The sequence below is a fragment of the Perissodus microlepis genome, chromosome 12 (genome assembly GCF_051167445.1).
Source record: "Perissodus microlepis isolate ML-2025 ecotype Zambia chromosome 12, ASM5116744v1, whole genome shotgun sequence".
Taxonomy (NCBI): domain Eukaryota; kingdom Metazoa; phylum Chordata; class Actinopteri; order Cichliformes; family Cichlidae; genus Perissodus; species Perissodus microlepis.
In genome coordinates this window covers 20,229,751-20,255,410 of record NC_140472.1, presented here as the reverse complement: position 1 = coordinate 20,255,410, position 25,660 = coordinate 20,229,751, and the positions used below count along the sequence as shown (strand labels likewise).

The 25,660-nt window shown below is 39.0% G+C and overlaps 3 protein-coding genes across 5 annotated transcripts in view; 1 reads left to right on the top strand and 2 right to left on the bottom strand.

Annotated features, from left to right (window-relative positions):
- The window catches only part of stpg2 (sperm-tail PG-rich repeat containing 2), a 55,717-nt gene extending 52,166 nt beyond the window's left edge, over positions 1 to 3,551 (bottom strand). Inside the window, exons 1-4 of one of the 3 annotated variants that reach the window (XM_084946680.1) lie at positions 2,773 to 3,551; positions 2,338 to 2,441; positions 2,027 to 2,194; positions 879 to 1,037 (exon numbers count right to left, since the gene is read on the bottom strand). In XM_084946680.1, coding sequence (XP_084802806.1) covers positions 879 to 1,037; positions 2,027 to 2,194; positions 2,338 to 2,441; positions 2,773 to 2,878 — 537 coding nt within the window. In that variant the 5' untranslated portion in view covers positions 2,879 to 3,551. The remainder of the gene's footprint in view (positions 1 to 878; positions 1,038 to 2,026; positions 2,195 to 2,337; positions 2,442 to 2,772) is intronic. The other 2 variants (XM_084946677.1, XM_084946679.1) reach the window with 2 other exon arrangements.
- Positions 3,552 to 5,525: 1,974 nt separating this feature from the next.
- Positions 5,526 to 12,031, top strand: bri3bp (bri3 binding protein). The gene is made up of 3 exons (XM_084946404.1): positions 5,526 to 5,859; positions 7,104 to 7,206; positions 7,801 to 12,031. Exons 1-3 carry the CDS (start codon positions 5,683 to 5,685, stop codon positions 8,220 to 8,222), a joined length of 702 nt encoding a protein of 233 aa, XP_084802530.1. The 5' UTR covers positions 5,526 to 5,682; the 3' UTR covers positions 8,223 to 12,031.
- An 801-nt stretch (positions 12,032 to 12,832) lies between these two features.
- Positions 12,833 to 22,057, bottom strand: wdr31 (WD repeat domain 31). Its single transcript, XM_084946403.1, has 10 exons — positions 21,730 to 22,057; positions 21,086 to 21,157; positions 20,823 to 20,955; positions 20,501 to 20,575; positions 20,242 to 20,386; positions 18,507 to 18,607; positions 18,258 to 18,325; positions 17,018 to 17,159; positions 16,419 to 16,581; positions 12,833 to 16,294 (listed from the first exon to the last, which is right to left on the bottom strand). Exons 2-10 carry the CDS (start codon positions 21,130 to 21,132, stop codon positions 16,098 to 16,100), a joined length of 1,071 nt encoding a protein of 356 aa, XP_084802529.1. The 5' UTR covers positions 21,133 to 21,157; positions 21,730 to 22,057; the 3' UTR covers positions 12,833 to 16,097.
- Positions 22,058 to 25,660: the final 3,603 nt, after the last annotated feature.

Below are 25,660 nucleotides of genomic sequence, written 5' to 3'. Positions count from 1 at the left end.
ACAGAGTCCAATCATATCTGTAAATAAAAGTGATTAAACATGTTTTTGTGCTTCTCAATAACACAAAGATTAAAAAAAAAAGTTTTGTTCTTCTGATGTCTTTCTAATGTCTTATCATTCAGAGATTGTCCCAGGCACTTTGAAGTTATGTCCTCAGACAACCACTTAATTCTTCCTCTGCACACTTTTGAACTCAGTCAGAGCACGGGGTGGGGGAAGTGTTTGAGTTTAAAGAAATAAGTGTGTCAGACGGATGAACAGAGGGAAGGAGACAGACAGATACCGAGGTCGAACCTTCAAAGGGAGAGCAACAGAAGCTGAGTCAAAGGAGAAAAAAAAAAAGAAAAAGAGCCATGGATGGATGCACTGCTGATAGCCCTAAATCACAGCACGCCTCTGTGCCTGCGCCGGTGTGTTGACACAACCTCGGCCAACACTCAAGGACGCTGTTGACTTCCTCAGGTCATTAACAGATGAAAAATTACTTAATTGAGAGCCAGACCAGCAGGCGTGTGCATTATTTTAAGTGAATACAGTAATATAGCTTGAAGAATAATTACTAATGGCTCTCTTTGTTGGCATGTAAAATGGATGAGCATTGGTGCACTGTGGCTTTTTTAAAGTGGAGCTGCATTCATTAGCTATGGAAATGGTTTTTGGGCCAAGTGAATGAGGTGGGGTGGGGGTTCAGCGGTGCATTAGATCTACCTAACACTAATGGATGTTGCCTCATGGAAGAGAAAGTACACTCAGACACATACTCGTGCTGATTAATGAAAGCACGCATGCATTCACAAATGAGGGTTTCACCTTTTCTGATGGATGAATGTTCAAACTTCAACAGGACTTCGAAACTGTCTGTGTGTATTTGTCCTTACCAGCAGCGGACTGTAGTAGGCTGGCCCCAGGGTTGTGTCCTTAGGAGGGGGCTGTTGCTTACGGAGGACACCCCGGGCATCCTCTTCATAGCCATAGGCCTGGCCCGGGGAGGGAATGGATGGAATGTCTGACTGAAGAGCTAGCCGGAGACCTTTAGCCTGCAGCCAATGCAAAGAGAAAAAAAAGGCAGGAGAAAAGCAGAAAGAGTAAAGCAAAAAGTCAGGGTTTCTGTTGGAAAAAAATGCCCTGGCTTACAAAGCAGCTGAGCACTGCCTGGGGCCAATAAAAGAGGAGACTGAGAGAGGGACAGAGCGAGAGGGAGAACCATAAATGAGGGACAGAAGATCAGCAAAAGATAGTGAGGGCACGATGAAGAGAAAAAGAAGTAAAAAGTAGAACTGCACCAGTGCAATAGAAACCAGAGATACTGAGGGAACATAAACAAAGAAATCGAATGAAAAAAATGCCAGGAAGTTTTTCTACTGACTTTCTGGGATCTGGGAGTAATGTAAATGTACATTCTTGCTTTTTGGTTAATTACAACTAGCATAAAAAAATAACGCCTACTAAGACGCTCGCGTTCAGCTCTGGAGTAGCAAGTTTCAAATGCACCAAGTTAGGTATCCACAGGTATCCACTAATATCCACAGATAACAGCTTGTAAAGCACTTACTTATAGCTGATTTTTGCATATATTCTTGAAAAAATTACAAAACGGTTAAACAAGATACTGTGTCATTCAATACCATTATTCCATAGTTCATATATGATAGAATGCAAGTTTGTAAGTGCACTCAACACTCAAACCAGCACAAACAGGATGAAGAGTCTTCTGTACCAGCTTTGGATTGTGCAAGTCTCTTCTACTTGCTTTATTCTAAGAATAGCAGTATTAAAATGGGTATTACGCCTGCCAATGGGATTTTGCCCAAAATGTACACCAAACACAAAGAGTTAGAAAAGTTTGAAAGGCCAAGAAATAACAGCACTAAAGTGGATATGCGGGCATATTCAGCATTATAAAGCCATTGCCATCTATGATAACTGAGTATTTCAGAAGAACAGATGTATGACATAATACAATAAAAGTAGCAAGTGTCAGTACTACTCATGTACTATGCCCTCCTATCTTCACCCATATGCTTACCACTTTGTTGCCAGGCCTTCCAGGGTGTCCTACATTAGCTGTCACAGCCCTGTGTGCCTTTTTTGAGGTAGGCGACACATTGTAGGCCCCAGGGCCTGGAACCTCTGACACCACATCCTCAAAACGTTTGGAGCGGTTCTGAAGACTGCTGCCACCATGGACATTTAACTGAAGAGACAAGAGTTCAACAGAAAGCCAAGCAAAGAGAGAATAAGGCTGGTATCAAAAAATATATTTCTTAAAATATTTGTTTTAAACCATGGACAAGCAACATCGTCATTTAGCTTTTGTAAATTAAATGGATCACTCACCTTGACAGGTGAGCAGTCATAGTGTCCAGGTCCTAGTAAACTCTCACTGTCTTTGGAGAATATTGATTGCCTGGCACTCAAGGAAAGGAATGGTGCATAGCCATCTGCAACAGTGAAAATTTTCCCAAGGTAAGATATACAAATGACTGCAAGCTTGCAGGACGCTTTATTTTCTAATACACTTATGTAACTGTGAAACAGCAAAGCAGCAGGAACATTTTTTGCTTACACATTGAGTTATACTTCCAAGACATATTAATTTAACTTTTATCAATTGAAAGTGTATAAGCAGATTCAAATCTGTAAGCCTAAATATTCGACGTTCTTTCTTTGCAAGCTAGCTAAATTTAATTTAAGTTAACGTAAAGTTTTACAGTTTTCTGAAGAAGAAAAAAAAATGATTTTGGAAGGACAGATATTTTTCCTTGTAAGTACCTGATATCTTGTAACTGGACTGGCTCACATTGTATGATCCGGGACCAACAGCAGACGATGCACCCCCTGCTGTGATGAAGGTCACTCTTGGAGCCCGTCCGTACATGTTTAACTCACAGAGTGGTAGTCTCGCTAAAATTTAATTACACAATAAATACTCCTTCTTTATTCTGCCATAGGGTGTAGCTGTACTTTCATTAAATTATGCTGCACCAAGGTTAAAAAATGCCTGCCCTGTGCTCCCCTTTGTCAGGACTGCGCTGGTTACTTCGCCTGCATAGTTGCTTGGTTACCACATATTGTTACATGGCAACTGCAGACCGAACACACACGGAGGAGGAGAAGTAAGCAGAAGGACCACAGAGACAAGACAGGCGAGTGAGAGACGTGGCACTCTGAGAACTGAAGTTCATGGGAGAATTCAGAAGAAGAATACAAGCTCCTACATATTTATATCTGTCATAGTACCAACTGCTCTCCAAGTGGAACACCTGCCTTTCTCTTCTCCTCCTGCTGTTCTATTTTTCTTTCTCTCCCTCGTGCGTGGTTGTGCTAGTGAGCATTAATTTTGCTCGCCTCCTCCCGGAGTGGGCGTGGCTTTTCCAAGCTCCCGCTGCAGCACCTGTGCGCCATTATTCGCTCACCTGTTGTATTTAAGTCCAGCTCGTTCCGCTGCTCGTAGTTAGCTCGTTTACCGACCCAGTGTAGCAACATAGCTGTTCTCTCTGCTCTCCTACTGGACCAAGCATATCTTCGGAACATAAAGACAACCTGTGAGAGTAAACTAAGAAACGTGCTTTTGACTTGAGGAAAGTCTAAGTCGTGATTGCTTTTAGTTAAAAATCACTGCCCTGTAGCCTAATACTTAGTATATATGTAATGGAGAACAAATGTATCAGATTTGACTAGTGCTTCTATGCTTGTAGTTTTGGATTCCAGGCAGCAGTGAATTTAAATTTAATTTAGGTAGTCTATTACTTCCAAATAAGTCCCCAGAGACATTTCAAGATAGCTGCGGAGTGGCGAGACTTCCTGCTCGAAGGACTTTGGTATAATTAGCCCACAACGTCTGGAATAAAAAGCTCTTTGAAAGCTTGTAAGGGTCAAGTCGACAAAGCTTTTAGCTTTTACCTGATTCAGTGGTGTCTCTATGAGAGGGAGGGGATTGAACTTCAAGCAAATTTCAGAAAACTACTGAAATAAGAGTGAGACTTGCTTTTGGAAGGACTTTGAAGAGACGTATCAGCATTTATTACCTGTATCACCTGTACATTTTTTTTTGTAACTCTTGTAGTACTGCTTATGTTACATTATTGGCCTTTTCTGGCATTTTTTATTCATGGAGGGGGCGTTTTGTTTGTTTTTTTAATTAGAGCATTAGCCTCTATACTTATTGAAGCCATAGTCCCATCCTACCATCTAGTGGTTGAATGTGACAGAGCCTCACCCCATCCCACCCACCACCACTACACTAGTAGTAGTACTACTGATTTACATTTTTGACCAGTCTCAGTTCATTCTTGACCCACTTCTTCCTGTCCCACAAAGTAGTTAAGGTTTGGATAATGAGAACTCAGGGGAAAGCTATGCAAGTAACAAGTAGCTCTCTGAGGGGGGCACTGAACTGCATGTATACTTGAATTTCCCTTCACGTCTCTTAGTTAGTGGAGTGTGTCTTTGACTGGACAAATCTCATTAACTCATTAACGTTACACAGCACATATGATATCTTAAAGATATATTCTCAAAGACCATCTCTGACAACTCAGATGGTGAGTCTGAATTATCATAATTGCAATAGTGATATCCTAAAAGCAACTGTATTTATTTATTAACCCATCATGTATTCATATTTTCTTAAGACTCGTATTACAGTTTCACACCTGGGACTCCTTGCATTTCTATTATTCATGTTGCTGACTGGAAAACTGCGCCATTACCCAACCTCTGAGAGTACTTCTAATAACACTTTGTAACCTAGAAGAACTTGATGTAATAAATGCTTTCATTTTCTGGCTGTGGTTTAATAAGCAGCTGTTAACATTTCCTTTCTCATAAACACCAGCAAGCAGAGCGTTTTTTTAAACTGAAAAATACAAAGCATGCAGTATTTGTGATGGGAGAAGGAAACTGGACAAATCACGACAGAGATGTACATCGTAGATAACTGACTAAACACGTAACAACGATGGGCTGCTATTTAGCAGTCATTTTAACAGTTTGGGTTCAGCTTAATAATGGTTACACATACAAATTATAGTACATTTACGTTGGGGAAGGGCTGATAGAAATAAGGGGTACAATGGAGATGGGGAATATATCCACCAGAGGGCAGCAGGTTGCCTCAGATGAGTCTAACCTGTTTTAAATTCACGTGAAGGCAATGCTGCTTCTCATGAAAACGGAAAACACAATACCCAGCCGTAAGAGACTAAAAGGGATTAAAATGCATTCAGTAGTATATCACTGGATAGTTATAGTGTTTTTATATAGAATTTTTTGTATATTTAGATATATAGAAAGTAGATTTAATGCAATTATTTGCAAATAAATCTAGCAAAGCACTAATTCCCACTAAAAACGATTTCTTTATTCTTTTAGTGGACTGTAGTTCATATATTTGTTCTCTATCTGAGAAAATAAAGCCGTGTTAAAGGATGTTAAATGTATTAATCAACTCTGCAGGTAATCTTTTACTAAAGTCTCCCAAATGGCAAGTCGGTAAAGGCGAAGATCGAGAATTTTACAAAGCGTCCGTGAAAGCGCCACAAGTTATTTCCACCGTCACGGCCAGCGTCGGTCATCGCCCGGCAAGGTGTCGCTTTCGGCAGCTAATTACCCGTTTTATTCCTCGTTTAAGTGAAAAATTTTGATACACATTTACTTTTGACACCCTCGGCACTTGGGGCCATGGAAAGAATCAGGTTTTTCGTGTTTTTCTTGGTGCTTTCCGCGTCTTTGCTGGGTAAAGCCGAAGCGGGCAGGAGCAGGACCAGCAACCAGAACAGCTTCCGACGGGCAGCTAACGGCATCTATCAGACTCTGAGCAGCGTCTTCGGAGAGGACAACATTAGAGGGTTATACAAGGTCAGTTAGGCCCATATCATGCTAAGTCGGCGGCTGGCTTTGTTCATGAGCCATATCGTAGCTGCCATTACGGTTTGTGGTCCAAGCATGGCGAACAGGAAAAGGCCTGGTTAATAATTCCACGGATGCCATTTTGGAGAAAAAAAAAAAGCCTTTATCGCCCCCTTTTCTGTTTAAGTCGGTAGAAAAAGCCTGGGTATAAAATCGTAGTAAAGACAAAAATATGCTTCGTATTCTTGCATTCTTATTTGTGTGTGAAGCCAAATCAAGCCACGAATGAGTGAATCTAAATTTAAATAAAATAAGTATAGCTTCATTGATTCACAACATAACCGCCTTTATGTTTCTTTATGTTTCTTTATGTATTAGAAATCTGCTCTTATTAAGGAACTAGTGGGGCCTGCTCAAGTGATCTCATTGGCCCTGCGGCATTTCCTGCATTTTGAAATGTGATGTTATTTCCTGCATTTAGCCGCCAAAGCGTAATTAAGTCAGATATGTTGAGTTGAGTAGTTTTTCCTGTAGACTTAACAGTGTAACATGGAGCTTCATGTCTTAGTGTGCATCTGCTTACCTGATGAACATGCAAATAATGAGTGCCTGATTAAAGTTATGGCATAAGATAGTGATGTGTGGATGTTAAACCACTGTCTCTGATACTTACATCAGCCTTTGTGACTACTTAAATACAGCTGTAAATGCTTCATTGCATCTGTGACTTTTCCAGCAATGTTTATGTGTGGTGTGAAAAAGAGCTACTAAAGCGGGCAGCCAAAGGGTTCTTATGAAAACACTGCTTTCACGGTGTAATAAAAGCACCTGCTGCTGTAATGATAATCCTGTATGGCCACTGTTATATCAACACATTAGCTACCTGTCCATTTGAGAGTGAAAAATAGTCGGTTGCCTGGAGAGTTGGTAAACAGGGGTTTGATTTATAGCTGCAGAGACCATGGTGTTGGGTCACTGCCAGATCAAAAGTTGTAACACCCCCATAACTGCCCTTCCTGGTTTTAATGCAATTCTTTGCATACTTTGCATAGAGTCCCTATGAGCACAACATCATTCATAATATAGGTTATGGACTGAAAAGCCACCAAAGCACGGCTTTATTTAATAGTTGGGAAATGCACATTGTAGTCTGACCAACAGACTGCCATAATTCATAGGAGACGATGATGCACTCAGTACATGGACGTTATTTTTCACCCTGCTTTTGCTATTGGTTGTTTATTTTCTCATAGTTTTTCTCCAAAGCAACGGAGAGGTTTGTCCATGGAGTGGACTCTTTCCTGGACACCATCTGGAAGATCTGGTCGGATCTGCTGGATGTGATGGGCATTGACTGTAAGTCTACAAATTGCTGCTTAGGACATGTCAGTTAGGAATGTCCGAATGATGAAGGCAGGTAAAAAATGAAAAATGCCAAGACGTACAGTCCCATGAAAAAATATTTGTCCCCTTCCAGATCCCTTAGTTTATTGCATACTTGCATGTTTCAGGTCATCAAACTAAATTTAATATTAGACAATATTAATATCAACCAGAGTAACTAAAAAATGCAGTTCTTTAAATTATTTCATTTTATTTATTAAGAGGAAACCCGCCTGGCCCTGTGTGTAAAAGTAATTGTGCCTAAATATTGCCAGATGTGTTGAGTGAAGAAATCACTTGAATAGAAACTGTCTGGCTAAGTGAAATTTGCTAAAGGAGCTCAAAAAGCAACACATCATCATGATCTAAAGAAACTCAATTACGGATGAGAAACAAAGTTGCTGATGAAACATGTGAGTGTGACAAAAATCATAAATACTTTTCAACAGCACTGTATGTTTAAAATTCATCTTCCTAGTTCGCATCTGAAATTATACATGCTTCTGGAAACGGTTAACAATTTTAACTTCCTCTCGTGTCTCTCCCTTTCTCCCTGTACACATGTAGCTTCAAACCTCAGCCATTACTTCAGCCCCACATCTCTCACCAACTCCCCAGCACGTGCCCTGCTCCTAGTCGCCGCTGTGCTCTTGGCCTACTGGTTCCTGTCTATGTTCCTGGGGGGTTTCTTTTACCTGCTGCACGCTGTGTTTGGACGCTTCTTCTGGCTAGCCCGCGTCACTCTCTTCGCCCTATCCTGCCTCTACATCCTGCAGAAGTTTGAGGGTGACCCTGAGCGCGCAGTGCTCCCGTTGTGCTTCATCATGGCTGTGTACTTCATGACAGGCCCTGTGGGAGCATACTGGCGCCGTGGCGGTGGGGCGGGTTCACTGGAAGAGAAAATCGACCACCTGGACACTCAGATCAGGCTGCTCAATATCAGGCTGAGTCGTGTAATAGACACCATTGAACGCACCGGAGACCAGTAGGCACATTTTAGGTTGAAGCAAAGATGAGTTTGGGGGGTGGGTCCAGGGGAAAAACTGATGTATTTGATAAGAGAATACTGTCTCCTACACACATCTACAGCAACAAAACTACTGGGTATTTACAACTCTATTGTCAGTTGGGGACAAAAGTACAATTGAAAACAGTATTTTAATGGCTTGAATTGATTTGGGTAACAAGAGAAACTGTTGAATTGGAGCTTGCACAAAACCAAACAACTTTTTTTTTTTCCTTAGATTTTTTTTTTGAAGTTTTGGAAGGTTTTTTTACATCTCTGAGAAAGTTGTCGGGAGATGTCTGAGGTTTTCTAAATGCTAGCCTACTTCTACACCTCAGCTACTTTTACGAAACTCCTCTATTTTAAATTTTTAAGGTTTGCTTAGGCACTGTCAATGCTTGTGCTTGATTAATAAGCATATTTTACATATATTTACTTAATTTGATCCTTGTAAATGACCTGGGGGTTAAGTCTCAGTTCTTGTCCACAAAAACATTTTTCCCCTTTTTTTTTTTTTTTTTTTTTAAGCTACTGCTATAGGAGGGGGTAGGGTGTGTGGTACTGGGGGGGGCATTGTTGTTTCTAATATGTATATTCCAGCTGTTGGAAAGTTGTCCATAGCAAGATTTATTTATTCAATTTTTCCATCCAAAGTGTTGAAATGTAGATCTAGTTTGTTGAATCACCACCTCATAGTGACAAAAGCTTGACATCAGGACCTCTTTTTCTTGAATATGTGTGTAGATGCAGTTCAGTGACCTACTTGAATATGTGTGCGTGTTTGTGTGCATGTGTGAGGGGCAACCTTGTGAAATGGAAAAATACTGTATAAAAAGTCAACACCAGACAGGCAGCAATATCTCAGGGACTCACCCAACACATGTTGAACTCAAATGAGATATCAAGTATGCTAAAATCATGTATTGGTCTCTTCACAATTCAGATGTGACTTCTCATTTTTTTCCAGCATCTTAGAATACTTTGTGTTGAAATGCTGGAGTTTAAATCTAGCCTTTTATTCTTTATTTAAATGCCAGCATGGAGTTATTTTGGTGATCTGAACTGTAGCTAATCGTCCTAAATATGTAAACTGTCTCAACACAGACACATCTGTTATGGTAAGAATTTTTAATCAATTGTAATAGGATCTGACCTGAACTTGCAGATTAAAACGGTTTTAGTGCCTTTAATACTGCTGGGAAAAAATTGTATTGGATATTATTTAACCCTGCTTTTGAAACTAATATGAAAGTGATTATTTCTCCTATGAGTATTTTAATGGTAGTTTAAAACCAGCCTGCCAGATTCATGCACTAAAATGTTGTGTTAAAAAGTAATGCTTTGGGTACATTGTTAGTCTGCATCACCATAGCTCTCACTAATTTGTTTGATATATTATTTTTCTTTTAATTGTATATTTCTGAAGGTGGTTTTCTCTCATCATCTCATTTGTTACCATGGATTGGTGTAAGAGAATGTCCCCTGCACTGCTTGTCTATGTTTATAGCATGTCTTCCTTAATAATGTCCCAACATCCTTTACTCTAAATTAAAGTTATTAAATCTGAACTCCGTAATCACAGTTTTGTTATAACAAATGACCCTAATGCTGTGCAGATCTTTCTTTTGGAGGTGGTGGTGGTGCTGATGGTTGGATGAGTTCATACATCAAACATCATGATTGTGTTAATCATTTTGATTAACAACTACCGGTATATGTAATGGGCTGTAATTTTGTTTCTCTCAATAGTGTGGGTGCTATGACATGCATTGTAAATGAAAGGTGTTGTATCAACCGGTCAGGGTTGCAGTGGCCTTCTGGCTTCAGAGTATACAGGGTGTATCAAAGAGAATCATCTGATTTAAAAGTGCTTTAATTCCGTAGGTGTTCACAGGTAACAATCAAAACGTACTGCTAGAGAGAAGGGATTCATGAGTTTTACGCGGTTGCTGGTACAACTGCCAACAGCAGTGGCTCCAGTTGCATTTTCGCAAAAGTGTGTTGATGAGTTTGACTATCGTATGCCGTGAGTCCAGAGGGGGACATGTTGAGCACTTGTGAACATTGTAGGTTTTCTATGTAAAACTTTAAATTCAGCCATACATTTTAAAAGTCTCCTGTATGCTTTAAAGAATATAGCCTTTAGAATTGGATGGTTCTTTTTTTAAACACCCTATATAATGGACTTTATCATACAATTTGTATTTGCTTATATACTATTGGGAGAAAAGCTCCACCCACCAACTACTTTTATTTTGAAGTCTGTTACTGTACTTTTAAGGGTCGTTTTTGGGTTTTTTTTCTTCAAACCGATACACTATAACTCTGTACCTTGAAACCATGATTTCTTTGTAGGTTGTTATACCATGAAAATCTCATCTTGTGTAATTTTATGCCAAGTATAGAAAAATGAACTTGTTAACTGATTCCCAGCGCTGTGTGATAATTCCCATGGAGTTTAGGTTGTCATTAAACTCCATCTCAGAATTAAGCCTGATGATGGCAAACTTCAATAACTATATAAACTCTTAGTGTCTCCTTATTTTGCCCAGAGTGCCATCAGCCAGCACAGGTCACCCATATATCCCGTGTAACCGGAGATTTTCCTGCATGCTTAACTTTTATGCCTATAATGTTGCATTGCATTACAGTATATTCATGTTATTGACTGCCTAGGCAAAGCCCTTAAGTATGTGTGACGGGGTTGAAATAGCCAGAAGTTAATTACTTTTGGAATTGTGTTATAAGTGTTGTTCTTCTGCACTGATGATTAAACTGTGTATGCTGTTTGCTATCATTACAATCCTGAGCCGGACAGACTCTCTCCCGTCATTCCATTATCACTGTGTCGCTGACATGGAGTCAAATTTTAAAGTACTTAAAACAAAATTATCATTTTATGAGCTGTAAATGAACAGTCTGGCCAGTGACCTTTGTTTAACTACTGGCAGCATGTGAGGTAAATAAAGGTATAGTGTGTGATATTGATGTATGTTGATGGGTTTTAGTATATGATGGTATTATATTGAATTCGGAAAAGGCCATGCGGTTGGTTTAGAGCGAATTCAGGATTTTGGTGGCTATTTATCAGACTTTAAATTCTAGATACTGAAAACTGTTTAAAACAGATACAACTTGAAACAGTTTCTCTTTAAAGTACCCAGAAGTTCTTACACTGCTGTCTAACATCTTGAAAACACTCACAAACCAGCTCCAAGAGGGAGGTGTTACCATTCCTTTTAGATATTATGGAAGCAATTGTTCATGTTTTAAGTTGCTGGCAGCTGTATGTCTCTTCATTTACCATGTAGATGTCAAAAGATGCCAGTAGATCCTTCTCGGCATAGAATATATGCTGCATTCAAATTATTCCATGTTAACAACATCATCTGAATGACATGTACTTCTTTCTTTTTAATGTACTGTATCTTGTGTATTTCTCTGTTTTCCACATAGCCTGCTTTTATATTGTGCCGTGCCAATAATGTATTTTATTTTATTTTTACTTCACTTACTTTCTTTTGTTATTTGTAACTGCTGATTTTAGAGTAGATGCAGATGGCTTTTCTTTTTCATATCACCACTTAATGTTTTTAGGCCTTTTTCTTTCTTTCTTTGTTTTTAATGAGTATTTTTGTACTCAGTTGATGTTTGAAGAGCCAAACTATTCTGCCTGCTGTTACTTTGTTTGGATGTTTGTGTTTATGAAAACTTGTCAGTGGGGATGCAGTTCTTTTTGTGCCAGAGTGAAAATGAGGTCCAGATTTAAATAAACACCAGATTATGACTAAATGTCTTCCACTTTATGATTCATTAATAATTTTAAGATCTAAAGTTTGTTTGTGCATGTGTGTGTGAGAGAGAGAAGGAGAAACACATTGCTTCATGCTCAGTTCTTTCATAATACACGATAAAAGTAAATGGCTATTTGGTTTGCAATTCTTCACCTGAACAATTGCTTCAATATTGTAGTATCGCTAGTAATTACTGGAAGTGCTCTTTCAATTATATTTCTAACACTAGGTGGTGCTAAAAGGTTTTATTTGGTTGCTAAAAGGCCACGATTGTTTGGTGCTCCCATTCAGCCAGATTGGGAATTAAATGATCACTTTTGGCACCAGTTATCCCAGCAAAAATACACAATACTGTAAAAAGCTGTATATGCACCTATTTACACTCAATACTCTTCTTGTAAGAAAGTGCTCAGCCTATAGTTCAACCTATAGTTCCGGTATGACCATCACAAATGGAAAGAGCATTACTGAAACAGTGAAGTAAGGATTGGAAACAGTGGGAAAACAGTGATCTCAAAACAGGCTTTCGTGGTAAAGCAAAACAAATAACCTTCAGAAAATTGCCAGTGCCTGATGAGAGAAAAATGAAGTTGTACTTGGCAGCTTTCCTGTGTAAACTTTACCAACGGGAGTGTTTTGTTTTGTAGATTTGCATCTCTCACATTCATGGTATTACTACAAATAGTTTCATATAACCGTGTTATTAACCTGGATGAATTTAAAGCAGTCCTACGCAAGGTGGTGGATAAAATATAAGGCTGTGACCTAGATAAAAAGTCATCAGACACAAAGAGCAATAAAGCTTTACCACTATGACATGAAATGCTTTTATTGCTGTATTATATGATATCAAACACACAGAATGAACTGAGTCATCTGGCAGCTTGACAAATATCCAAACAAAACTAAATCTCACCTTCTCTACCACTGGTTTTCTTCCCCAAGGGTAGATAGAATAACTGCTGTGGGGACTCCTTAGCACCTTTTGACAGAACAATCCATCATTCTTGGAACAATCCATCACTGAAACTCATTAGTTTCCTTGCAATCTTTAGTTGCTACCTATCATCTATCTGGAACAAGCCCATTTTCAGCAAAGACTACACCAACATGCACTCCCCCGACACTTTATTATATACGCTATGCTGGTACTGGGTCACTTTTGACTTCAGAAGGGCCCCAATACCGAATGACATGGATTCAGTGAAGTGCTGGAAACTTTCCTTAGAGATTTTGATCCATATTAACATGATAGCAGCTGCTACAGATTTGTTGGCTGCACATCCACGACATCTCCTGTTTCACCACATCCCAAAGGTGCTCTATTAGATTGAGATTTTGTGATTGTAGAGGCTGCTTGAGTACCATGTCATGTTCAAGAAAGCAGTTGTGATTTATTTGAGTTTTGTGACATGGTGCAGGACGTCGTCAGCTACAATACTCAGGTAGGCTGTGGTATTTAAACAACGCTCAGTTGGGACTGAGGAACCTAAAGCATGTCAAGAAAATATAGACACCATTATACCACCATAAGAGGATACAAGGCAAGATGGATCCATGCTTACATGTTGTTTACACCATATTTTGAGACTAAAATTTGAACACTACGCAGAAATCAAGACTCATCAGACCAAGCAACATTTTTCTGATCTTCTATTATCTACTTTTGGTGAGTTCATGTGAACTGTAGCTTCTGGTTCCTGTTCTTAGCTGACAGCAGCGGCACCTGGTGTGGTCTTTGCTCTAGCCCACAGGTGTCAAACTCTGGCCCGTGGGCCAAATTTGGCCCGCAGCCTAATTACATTTGGCCCGTGAAGCCATACCACATTATTATTAGAGATGGCCTACTGGTATTATACAGCTAATATATATATTGTTTAGTATTAAGCTTTGCTTGTTCCATATTCAGTTTTTCAGCAAAACTTGTTTGAGTCCATAAGAAAAGATTCATTCTTAAATCTGGAGGAAGATTTGTTTTTCAATAAATATTAACGTTAGCCCGCGACCTTGTTCCAGTTTTGAATTTTGGCCCACTGTGTATTTGAGTTTGACAACCCTGCTCTAGCCCATCTACTTCAATGTTTGACAGGTCGTGCGTTCAGAGATGCTCTTCTGTAAATCTCGGTTGGAACAAATTGTTATTTGAGTTACTGTTGCCTTCCTATCAGCTCAGATCGTTCACTCTATTCTCCTCTGACATCAGCAAGGCATTTTCACCCAGAGAGCTGCCACTTGCTGGATATTTTCAATTTTTAGATAGCCATAGTGATGGCTGTGTGGGAAAATCCCAGCAGATCAACAGTTTTTGAAACACTCAGACCAGCCCAACTGGCACAGTTGAACAAATGTACCTAATAAAGTGACTCTGAGTATATTCCACAGATGAGCATCCATATGTTGTATCTGAACTCATCTCGCAGCACATAAACTATAAGTTAGTCATTGTGGTCCTCATCCCTGACCAAAACCTTTTTGTTTGATTAAATTGGAAGCTTAAGCAACAACTGTCCTTGTGACAGATGGCCATCTAGATCTGTAAAACAAAAAAGGTGAATGCTGTTGTATTTAAACAGTTTAAACCTACACTGTAAATACAATAATAGTTTGTTTCATATCTCCAAAACAAGTTCAGTTATTTATGAAAAGTGTTGCTAAACTGCAGCGTGTACTTCAGCATCTGCAACACTTAAATTCTTCATCAGCCTTGATTAAATAAGATCTAAAGTAACTGCTGGAAAGTTTTATGTGGACAGCCTGCACAGCATTTCAACTTTAGTTTTGCAATATTTCGTATTTTCCATGTTTACTGAGTCAACGTTTTATTAAAAAAGTGGAATTACTCTGGTAGTTTGCATAGTACTTTTAAAAATTACAGTTAACACTACAAAAACATTCAACTATCAGCTGCTTTTCATAAAAATATCAGAATCTCTATCTTTTTTTAAAAAGAAAAAAGTCTTTGTCCATTTACGTTTACATGGCAACCAGATGTGTTACAGTTTGGTGTTGTACTGACCTGATCTTTAAACCCCAACAGGTTGACGTTAAAATACAAACTAATAAATATTATCAGCATACAAACAAGCTCTTTTGCTGACATCACATTTTTGACAAACAAAAAAAACAAAGAAAAAAAAAGAAACATCAGGAAACAAAAAACGATTGCTTATTCTGGGCTTCAAATTCTCTTTCATGGCTCATGATGTATAAAAACTGACCAAGCAGCAGGTTCACTCCTCCTCTTTTCACTGTGCATTAGTTTGTATTTAATTGAGTGCTTAAGTTCTTGTACTGTTAATTATGAGACATCCAATCAATCTGATCCTTTGTAATCTGGGCAGTTCAGTTTGTCAAAAATAATCCACTAGTCCAGTTGTTCAGTTGTTAAGATTAATTAGCACCACCTAGTGCCAGAACTGTCAGTGGTAGAAAACGGTGACCAAACTGCAATCATCTCACCAACAAAAGCAAAACAACATCTGCACCAAACTATAGCAGCTCATAAAATTTTGTAAATATTACTTTGGGCTAAATAGACAACATCAGCCAGACAAAGTAAGTCAATGTATACAGAGCCTAGACCAACAATACAGCAGTGAGAGGCTGTCTAGTAGTTTTTGGCAATTTAGTTAACTGTGCAAGAACTTGAACCACTCAATGTAAACTACAATCACCTATTGGAATGGCTGTTTACCCTCATGGTACATATTTCTAAATAAAGTGGCAGTTTATATATAAAAAAAAAACAGGTAAATCCTGCCCTCCATCATGTTACTCTGGTGGTGACTGTAGGTATGATTTCCTGTTTTTAGTCCCCATGAAGAGTATCTATGATGGACATCCATGGTGGGCCAGTATTGGACAAAAGTTGCATCTTCCATACGTCATTATTGTCGCCTCTTTTCACTGCATGGCAGTCTAATAAATCAAAAATGTTTATAGAAATAAAGTCTGTAAAAAATAAATAAATAAAATAAAATGACTTGATTTCCATAGCCAGCGATGCGTTCTCGCTGAGTCTCTGGCTGTTCACATTATAATTCACACCTGACACTCCTTGGGTGTCAAAAACGTGCCACAACTTTAACATCCAGACCCCCTGCACCACCTGCACCAGAACTCTGAGCCTGCTGTGGTCCCTGGTCCACCTGGATATGATGAAGGCCATTGTTAAAGCTGGCACACAACAGATTGCTGGAATCACTCGGTGCCAACGAAACCAGTGGACCGGCACCTTCCAGAGACAGCGTCCCTAAACAAACTATACAGAGGACAGGAGAGACAAGGTTGCAGCAAAGCCAGCACAGAGATAAAAAAAAAGGCAGAGTGGTTTTGCATTATTTATTTTGTGTTGAAATGGTTTCATCAGTGAGTAGAGGTGTTACCTGCTGTATGTTGATCCCAGATTTTGACAGAGCTGTCATGGGAGGATGTTCCCACTCGAGCTGTGCCACCAGGATGCATGGGGAGAAACACACAGCAGGCTGTGGTTTGGAGGTGGCCTCTGTACTCCACAACTTTGCAACCAGGCTGACGCAGGTCCCAGAGCTAGTAACCCACAGACACAAGTCCACCCATCACAAATCTCAGTGTTTTATGTTCCAAAAGCATCGGCAAAATCAGTGGAGTGTTTGAGATACTGTGAAAAAAATAATCTGATCCATTTTTCATGAGGGCAAAACCTCAACCTATATTACTTTGTATTATACTCACTCTAAATCTCTATATTAAATTGGAAGTTGGAAGTAAAGCCCACAAGAAAATCAGTCAAAGACAACAAACACACAAAACAAATTGTGCTGCATCAGTTCATAATTTTAAACTGGCAGAGCAAAAGAAATTGTTCATTCCAATTAGTGTGTCTTTCACACCAACGTAATACAACCCAGACAATAAATAACCTAATGACAGCCTCAATCTACCCAATATCTGTGCATTTAGAGCTTTACAGACAACAACAAACACATATCTCCAGAGGTCTTACCGTGGCTTCACACCCCTGTCCTCCAAAGCCATTGCTACTGGACACCAAGTAGTTTCCATTTGGAGAGACATCACAGTGGGTCTGGATGTACTGCTTAGCTGGAAAAGTATTGGTCACCTGCCATACACGGCTGTCCCACACCCTGTATACATAAGCAAACCATTACTAAAGAAGTACATTTAACACACGTGTAAGAAAATACTGTGCTTACACATGAGAGTGCATGTCCTTAGGGTCCTCTACTTTTCAGGGTGAATTTTCCAAATAAACTGCAACACATGCTGATTATCCCCAGAACACATCCTAAGTCTCTACATGTCTTAACTGCATCAAATGCTTAGGGTTCAACATGATCAGGGGGTCATGGATGTGTTATCTAAGTGTTAGGCTCTGTAATCACTTTTCTCTCCCAGGATCTTGAACAGTAAAAACTCCAAAAATGTTGGCTTTGGTTTAAAACATTTTCTAAATCCCTTGATTATACATTATATATGACTCGCATTTATAGCCTTACTAAAAAAAAACAAAAAAACAAAACAAGCAGTATTGCTTTGTGTGAGTTTAGGTTCAATGCCGAGGCTTAATACTGTCTCTGGTGCTCTAATTGGCTGCTGCAGCTACGTTTTGGCTGACTTTATGTGGACAACAGCAATAAGTCCTTCAGCATTAAATAACAGGATAACAAGGGTTGCATAAGTTCATGTTAAGGTTTGTGTTACTGTCTGATTTGCTGTCTTGGTGTACTCACAATATTATCTTTTTTCTTCTATGGCATTTCAAAGGCAGAAAGCGTGTTAGCTCCCAAAGACACGAGGTATTTTTGAATTTCAGCAATAATTTAGAGATGGGGTCAGGTCACGGACAGGAAAAGTGCTACAAAGTAAAAACTAGGTGAACGGTTTAATTTCCCAATCCAAATTTTACCACCAAATGGGACTTGAACTCACCTTTGACTGACTGAACAGTTAGACATGATACTGACTTAGCAGAGAAAAATAGGGAAGGCATAACTGAATCTATTTTTGTGCCACATATTTCAATAATAAAAGCTGTAGATTGACATCAAGTTTCTCTTTTTCAGTGTTACCGAATGAGAAACATCCCACTCCTGCTATTAATTACACATAAAAAATCTGCACTCATTTGAAATTTAAACAAATCATCATATTTTACAGCACACAAAATTAATTTCCACTGAATTTCAATAATAATAATACAGCAAAAGAAAATCCTTCTGTGCCTTATAGTCTTATCCTCGGAGGTCTGGACAATAGAGGAGCTGGCTGGAACCCAGCATACATGAGTCACCTGGAAAGAGACACAGGAAAGTGGAAAAATCTACACCCTGCGGACAAAGGATCTAAAAGTCTGATTAAGTAGCTTGGTGATCTAATTATTTCTCTCATGTGCTCAGGTGTTTATCTAAAGCAGCCCAGTATGCTTAGTACACAGATGTGAACATATAAAAATATAATACTGTTACTCTTACCAGGTTTCTAGATATGTTGTGTCTCTGTTCACATTTTGCAGATTCTATATCCCACAGGCACATCCAGTTGTCACGAGAGCCAGTGCACAGCTTTCTTCCATCTACCGACGATAAAAGAAACACTTATATTTGGTGCAGATCGTTAACCTGAAATAGATGTTGGTGTGCACCCAGAAGTGAAAATAACAACTCTTACTTCCAATAAAATGAGAAAATCCGACATTCAAGGTAGTGCTAACTTTCCTACTAATTAAGGCAAATTATTCAGTCAAGTTGAGAATAGCCATTTATCATACCACAGGACACGCAGAAGAAATACTTCAACTATTATAGCTGCTATATGAATATGGGTTCACTTCAGGGATATCTCATCTTTCAGTATGATTTGGTTTGCTAAGAAGTCACATTTCACACAACACACGCATGAAAGCTGTGGTCAAAAGTTTACATGGAAATGACTGTCATGGTAATTTTGGTAATTTAATTATTCCAGGTTGAATCATTGTACAGCATACATGTTTAATGATTTTATAAAACAAGCATTGGGTGCACAAGTTTGAACTTATTTTGGATTTTCTCTAATGCACACAGAGTCAAAGATACGAATACACCCCCACTAACATTTAGTTAAATGTCCCTTGGAAAGTGCACTTTGACCAGACACTTTTGGCAGCCATCAACAAGCTTCTGGCTGGATATTTGACCACTCGTCTCGGTAGAAATGGTAAAGTTCTTTGAAACTGGTTGATTTCCTGGCACAGACTCAGCTTTTAAGCGTAGTCCATAAATTTTCAATAGGGTTAAGTTCGTGAGGGCCATTCCAGAAGCTTAATGAGCCATTCCCAAATAACAGCAGGTTCCAGGATCATCAGATCAACAATTATACATAAGTTATTAAGATGTATTACAACTTTGCCATCGTCTAGAAGAAGACTCAGACTTTCAGCCTAAGATGAGAGGAATTTGGTTAGGATGTTTTGGAACACAATTTGGGTATCTCCAAATTCAAATTGCACCCAATTCTTTTTTAAAGTTAATAAAGATGTATATTGTACAATCACTCGACCCTGGAAAAACAGTTCATCAACAGATCATTAAAAGCCCAAACTTATCATGACATTGACGCCCATGACTGTAAGTTTGACCAGGCCTTTACAGATGAAATGTGCTTATTTTTGTTTATACATTTATAGTAAAAGTGTTCAAAAAGTGAACAACAGAAAAGACCAAAAACAATACTAAAACTGATAAAAATGTATCCAAAACTAAACATTTTCAAACAATAAAAACTAAACTGAAATGAGCTAATTCATTCTGCAAGTTACCTCTAATTAAACTGAACTGGAAACAAAAACTAGAGCTAATTAGGTTTTGTTTTGTTTTTGTTTGTTTTGTTGTTGTTTTGTTTTTGCTTTTTTTTGGGGGGGGGGGTTGCCTTGGTTTTTGTTTTAATTACACCAATTCTGCTTTTTATTTCGTGCTTGTGAAATGTCTTCTGAGGTACCTTTGTTTTTCTTGAATTGATTGTCTGCAACTGCAAAAAAAATGCTTGGGGATAAATAAGAAGCTATCTGTACAAAGATATGACAGAATACACTTACTAATTGTGTTTTATCATGCACTTTAACATACTAGAAATCAGAGACTGGTACATTTACCTTAAGCAATATAACACTTAAAACATTTACTCACGTCTGAGGAGATTCATTGTGTGTGAGTGCCTGTGTGTATGTACCAGGACTGATAGCTAGTCCATTGACCACCAACTCATGCCCACAGAATTCCTGAATAGGTTCGTCTCCCTGGTTGAGGTCCCACATCAGTACAGTTTTGTCCCGTGAGGCACTAAAGATCCATGTACTACCTGGATAACAAATCACCTGGTAGAGGGCAGAATTCACAGGAGATAAGAGGAGACTGGGGAACGTGAAATGTGTCACACGTTTAAGGCGTCATTCCTTTATCAGTTTGTGCGCACACGGTATTGATGTTACCTTGGTAACCTCTCGGTTGTGGCCCTGGAAAGACTGACACATCCGGCCTTGTTTCCAGTCATACACCACCACAGCCTACAGAGGTAGAGATGCTAATCACACCATGTTTAAGTGTAGTTTTCACAAAATCTATACCCTTAATTCATGGGTTTCTAATATAACCTGTATCATACCTTAGATCCAATATTGTGAGTCTTTTTTGAATTGAGCTCTATGATTTAAAATCACTTAAAACCATGATAAAGTTCAATTTGTGGCTTGAACATTTATAATATTTAAAGAGACTTAATAATCAGTACAACAGTTCAATTTTTGGCTTTACCTGGTCACTCCCGCCAGAAACACACAGGTCTGGACTGAGAGTGGTCACTGTGTTAATGGACCCATGATGTGCAGGCTCATACTGCACCACCTGACTGTCAAAGGTATTATCTGCCTTCTCTGCCTGAGATGCCCTGTACACACACACACACACATAAAAATGCACACACACATAAAATTGCAAAAACTTTAATATGTAATAATATATATAATACAGACACACATACGCACACACAGAGAGAGAAGGCCTAGCACAAGTCTCACCTGTAGAGCTCAGACCTCTTGCGGAACTTGCTCTGTAGTTTGCCCATGTCTGCCTAGGAACCTGCAGTCACACTGACACACAGAAAGAAATGCCATCAAACTGAAAAATCACGCTTCATAACAACTAAACGCACATGTTGTGGTAGTAATGATGAGGGATAACTACTCGGACTTCACTACAACCCTACAGTTCACTTAGTGATCGTCTATCCCAGAGCAGTGCTTAATGCAATAGCTACATTAGGCACAAACTTTCTGTGCTTCTCTTGCAGCCAAAAGACCAACAACAACTAATCACTTTGTCTGTTTTTAGTGCGTTAGAAGCCTTGTGTGACATTTTGGTGGAAATCATTCAGCAAACAGAATACAAACAGTACTTTCTCACACACGCACAGCTACGCCCCATCCTCGTTATCCCGGTGTACTCCACTCCACAAACAAGCGACAGGAAGGAGAGGGCTCAAATCCTATTACAGCGGCATCATTACTGTCACAAGGTATTAGTCACTGGAAAACACCTGCTAAGAACTTTGCTGGCGATCATTATGCAACGGTACTCGGTGGATTTTAACCGTAGTTAATAAAGCTGAAAAATGGATGATGACTCGCGCACACTTGTAGTGCACAGAAGCAGGGTTTCTTACCTGTCACTGGCAGGTGTCGTCGCCGCTGGGTGATGCAGAGGCTGAGGAGCTAGCTTGCTAGCATGCTAACTAATCTTTATCTGTCATTCTAAGAAAGATCAATGCATTAGTGGCAGTAGAACATAGACGGGCACGCGTTAAAGCTTGGAAAAGTTGTTATTTTAACAAAAGCGAACCGTTTCCCACACACTGCCATGACAGACCGCTGTCCTAACTGCGTGGGAAAGTGCACAAAAGTGTCTTTTTAACTACAAAACACCCATCCCTCCCTCCGTAGCGACCAGGGAGCGACGCTTTCTCGTAACCAGGCGAGGACGAGGTCACGTGAGAAACAGAAGGAAGTAACCGGAAACTTACAAAAATAAAAGCCTGTTTGCTCTATAACTGGACAAACGTGAACACAAATGAACACAAAAAACACAATTTTCTAGGAATGTTTGTTTTTTCAGGAGTAATCCAGGTGAATGTACTGGCTTTTGGGTATATTTCACCACAGGGTAGCTTACTAAAATCCTCTTTGCTCACTGCAGTGTATCCATTGCCCAAGCTCATCATGTGCACCAAAAAATGCAAAACACTGCCTAGAGGGAACATTTTCTTTTCCAAAACCAGGACTTAAACTACAGTGGTATAGACCTATGGTGGGCCCTAATAATTTTATTTTCACATTAAAGCAAAAGCAAAGATGGCTTTTTTTCTTATTCTTTCCCCCATATATCCCCAGAGGCATTGGTTGAATTGCAAATCCTAAATGAAGATAATTTAAAGTGTATATAACATACACTTAACTAGCGACAGCATACGAAACCTCTCAGCCCCCCCCCCCCAAAAAAAAAAAAAACAGAAACAAAAAAAAATTCCATCCAAAATACAAGTTTGCATGTTTTTAGTGGAAGAATTAACACTGGTGAAGCATTATGGTTTGGCAGCATGGAACATGGTTTGTTTTAAGTGAAATCTCCTCATTAAAATCAATTAAACTTGACAGGTTAGAAAGTCACTGACCTGTGGATGACTCTCCCTTTAGAGGGCCGGTTTGTAGACATTTATTATAGGCACAGGCCAAATAAACTCCCCAAGCTGCAAATCTGGGACACCTCAGACAGGTCTCTGGACACATAACATTAATTCTATTACTTGAAACATTTTACAGTTCTCCTTTTTACATCTTTTATTCAGGTTCTTCTTCAGTCCTTTCTTTCCCAGTTGCAGTGAGAAAAGATAAGATCAGCGAGGCTTCATAAACTAGATTTGAACAAATACATCACATGCAATTAACCACTGAGTCACTGGCACGCCCCCATTTAAACGGTCTAAATAGGCCACTTAGTTAGGTTACAATCAACACTGCTCAATACCTATGTGAGATGACCTCAATTCTAACTTTTTTTGCTTGCAGCAAAAGGCTTAATTGTGTATAAATATAGTTACACTTTTACAATATAACAAATAATCCATGTTACTCCAATGTTTAAGAGTTTTCTAGTATGAATGTGTATATTTTTTCACTTACTTTGTTCTCTAAAGAGCCATTATCTTTGTATGTACGGAGATCACAACCAAACTTTGCTATTACATGTATTTTCATATTTAAAAAATGTTTCGAGGATTCCTTAGAAATTCTTCCTTTGAAGTTCCTTAGCTCACATGTACTATAATTACTTTAATGTGTTAGTGGAGTAAGGCAAAATTTTAAAAATGCATAAGGTGGCTTCACTTTGCTATAATCCCTAACTCAGACGTGATGGTGCAAGGCCCATTTGCTTCACCCATGTTACGCATTGCTGAAAGCATTAGGAGTGTACTGTACAGTTCTTTTTATGAGGCAGTTAAAAAGTCACAAAATCTCGGGAAAACGGCCATCTAAAACTCGTGCTTTCCATTTCAAGGTTTTAGATAATGATAGTGGTATGTGACTACATGGCTCAAATTAAGAAGTAAAATGGAAACAATGCAGAAAAGAGATTTAGGCTCAAGATCTTGATCATTGTAATGCTTGAGACCTCAATTCTAAACCCATTCTCATAGGCAGAATAATAAAAAGTCTCCTGTATGCTCAGGAGCTACTTAAATGACAAAATCCAGTTACTGAAGATATCGTTCATTTATAGCATTGAGAGAATAGTTTTGCTGCCCAATGGTAAATGGTAAATGGACTGGTTCTTATAAAGCAGTTTTCTACTCTTTGTGAGCACCTGCTGCATAACTCTCCAGATTGTTTGAGGTATATACAAGGGCTTGATTTAATATTAAAATTTGTTTGGTGATCTGAAAAACGCAAGTGTAACAAATATGCAAAGAAAAAAAAGAAATCAGGAAGGGATCCTTCATATTCACAGTGGTGGATATGAAGGATCTAACATGTTCTCCTGAATACTTCAAGGAATACCAAAATAATAGCACCACTATCTCCTCTCTTCTTTTGTCTCCCAGTGCTAACATATAACATTCACAAACCCAATTTTCATGTACACATTACAGTGATAAGCACTGTATTTCCACTGCCCCCACAGACTGTGAAAGTGGGACCTCCACCATGTGGTCCTTTTTAATTCACTGATAAGTAATGACATATTTCCAGAAGGACTGAAAGCAATCAAACTCCACAGTTTGTAAAAGGCAATCAAATAAAAATTAAAATAGGGTTAAAGGAAATAATGTTCGGGCTAGTGTAATGCAATCACCTGAGTGTCATCACCTGGGCACTCACCTCTGTTTTGCTGTGGGAAGTTGGCACTTATTTGGGAGTTGGTTTTGTGTGTGTTTCACAATTACTATGAGCCAATGGTTGTGTTTAGGTGGGATTAACTGAAGGGAGGGTCTGGACTTGGACTGTGTATATTGTCCTTTCTGCAATTGGGACACTGGACTCTTTCTCCCCCCTTAACTTTAATGTGACAAATACTACCGCCTACTGGTGTTGGCCAGAGGGGCCGATGGCGCGATATGGCAGCCTCGCTTCTGTCAGTCTGCCCTATGCTACAACTGTAGCTTGCCTCCACCAGTGTGTGAATGTGAGAGTGAATGAATAGTGGAATTGTAAAGCGCTTTGAGGGTCTCGAAAAGCGCTATATAAATGCAATCCATTAAATACTGCAGACAGGCCTGGTTTCCTTTGAATTTAGTGAAGTTTTAGACTAAGATTGACACTATTGGTCTTAGCAAGGGATTAGACCTAGAATTGATATAATAATGGCTGTAGTTCAAGAGGTAGAGCTAATAATTGGAAGATTGGTGGTTCGATTCTTGGCTGCTCTAGGCTGCATGCCAAAGTATCCATGGGCATGACCAAGTTGTGTTCACTGGAGTGTGAACGTTACATTGAAAGCACTTGGAAGAAAAAAAAGGTTTTGTGTAAATGAGGAAATTTGTATTAAGTATTTTCAGCCCTCAAGTAGAGTCTACTTGAAAATGCTACAGTATGTATACAATATGTTTTTGATAGACTGTAAGTCAAAGCTTGGAAAAAAAGAAATGTACCACAATTACACCACACAAGAAGACAATATTGAACAAAACACAAATGTAACCCTCCAGTTGACTTAAAGGTTAGCTGGAGATCGCTCTAAAGCGTAAAAGTGATGGTGTGACGGACCATTAGTTTTATACAGGTATAAATATGTGAATAAAAACTGCATTTTAATGACGTGTCAAAGAAGCTCATGAAGAGCAAAGAGTCTAACAGCTAAGTTAAGTTAACGCCTCAGTGCCTCGCCAAAAATAGCACAAAATGACCTTCAGATTTTACTGCAGTGCCGTTTGATTGTATACTGTGTAACTATATTATGTCCACTGAAACACAATCAGAGTGTGCAAGGTTAACTTCCACTAGGCGCTCATCACGCAATCACTAAAACATAAACTGTACTTCCTCCTCCCACCCAGTGAGAGCACACACACACACACACAAGAAAAAAGAAAAAAAAACAGG

Excerpts from the sequence above, each read along its gene's own strand:
- bri3bp (XM_084946404.1), top strand. The coding sequence starts at position 5,683 with ATGGAAAGAATCAGGTTTTTCGTGTTTTTCTTGGTGCTTTCCGCGTCT. Across the intron at positions 5,860-7,103 it reads ACATTAGAGGGTTATACAAG|TTTTTCTCCAAAGCAACGGA; the intron begins GTCAGTTAGGCC and ends ATTTTCTCATAG. Across the intron at positions 7,207-7,800 it reads GGATGTGATGGGCATTGACT|CTTCAAACCTCAGCCATTAC; the intron begins GTAAGTCTACAA and ends GTACACATGTAG.
- wdr31 (XM_084946403.1), bottom strand. The coding sequence starts at position 21,132 with ATGGGCAAACTACAGAGCAAGTTCCGCAAGAGGTCTGAGCTCTACAG. Across the intron at positions 20,387-20,500 it reads ACAACCGAGAGGTTACCAAG|GTGATTTGTTATCCAGGTAG; the intron begins GTAACATCAATA and ends GCCCTCTACCAG. Across the intron at positions 16,295-16,418 it reads CTGGGATCAACATACAGCAG|TTTGTTTAGGGACGCTGTCT; the intron begins GTAACACCTCTA and ends TCCTCTGTATAG.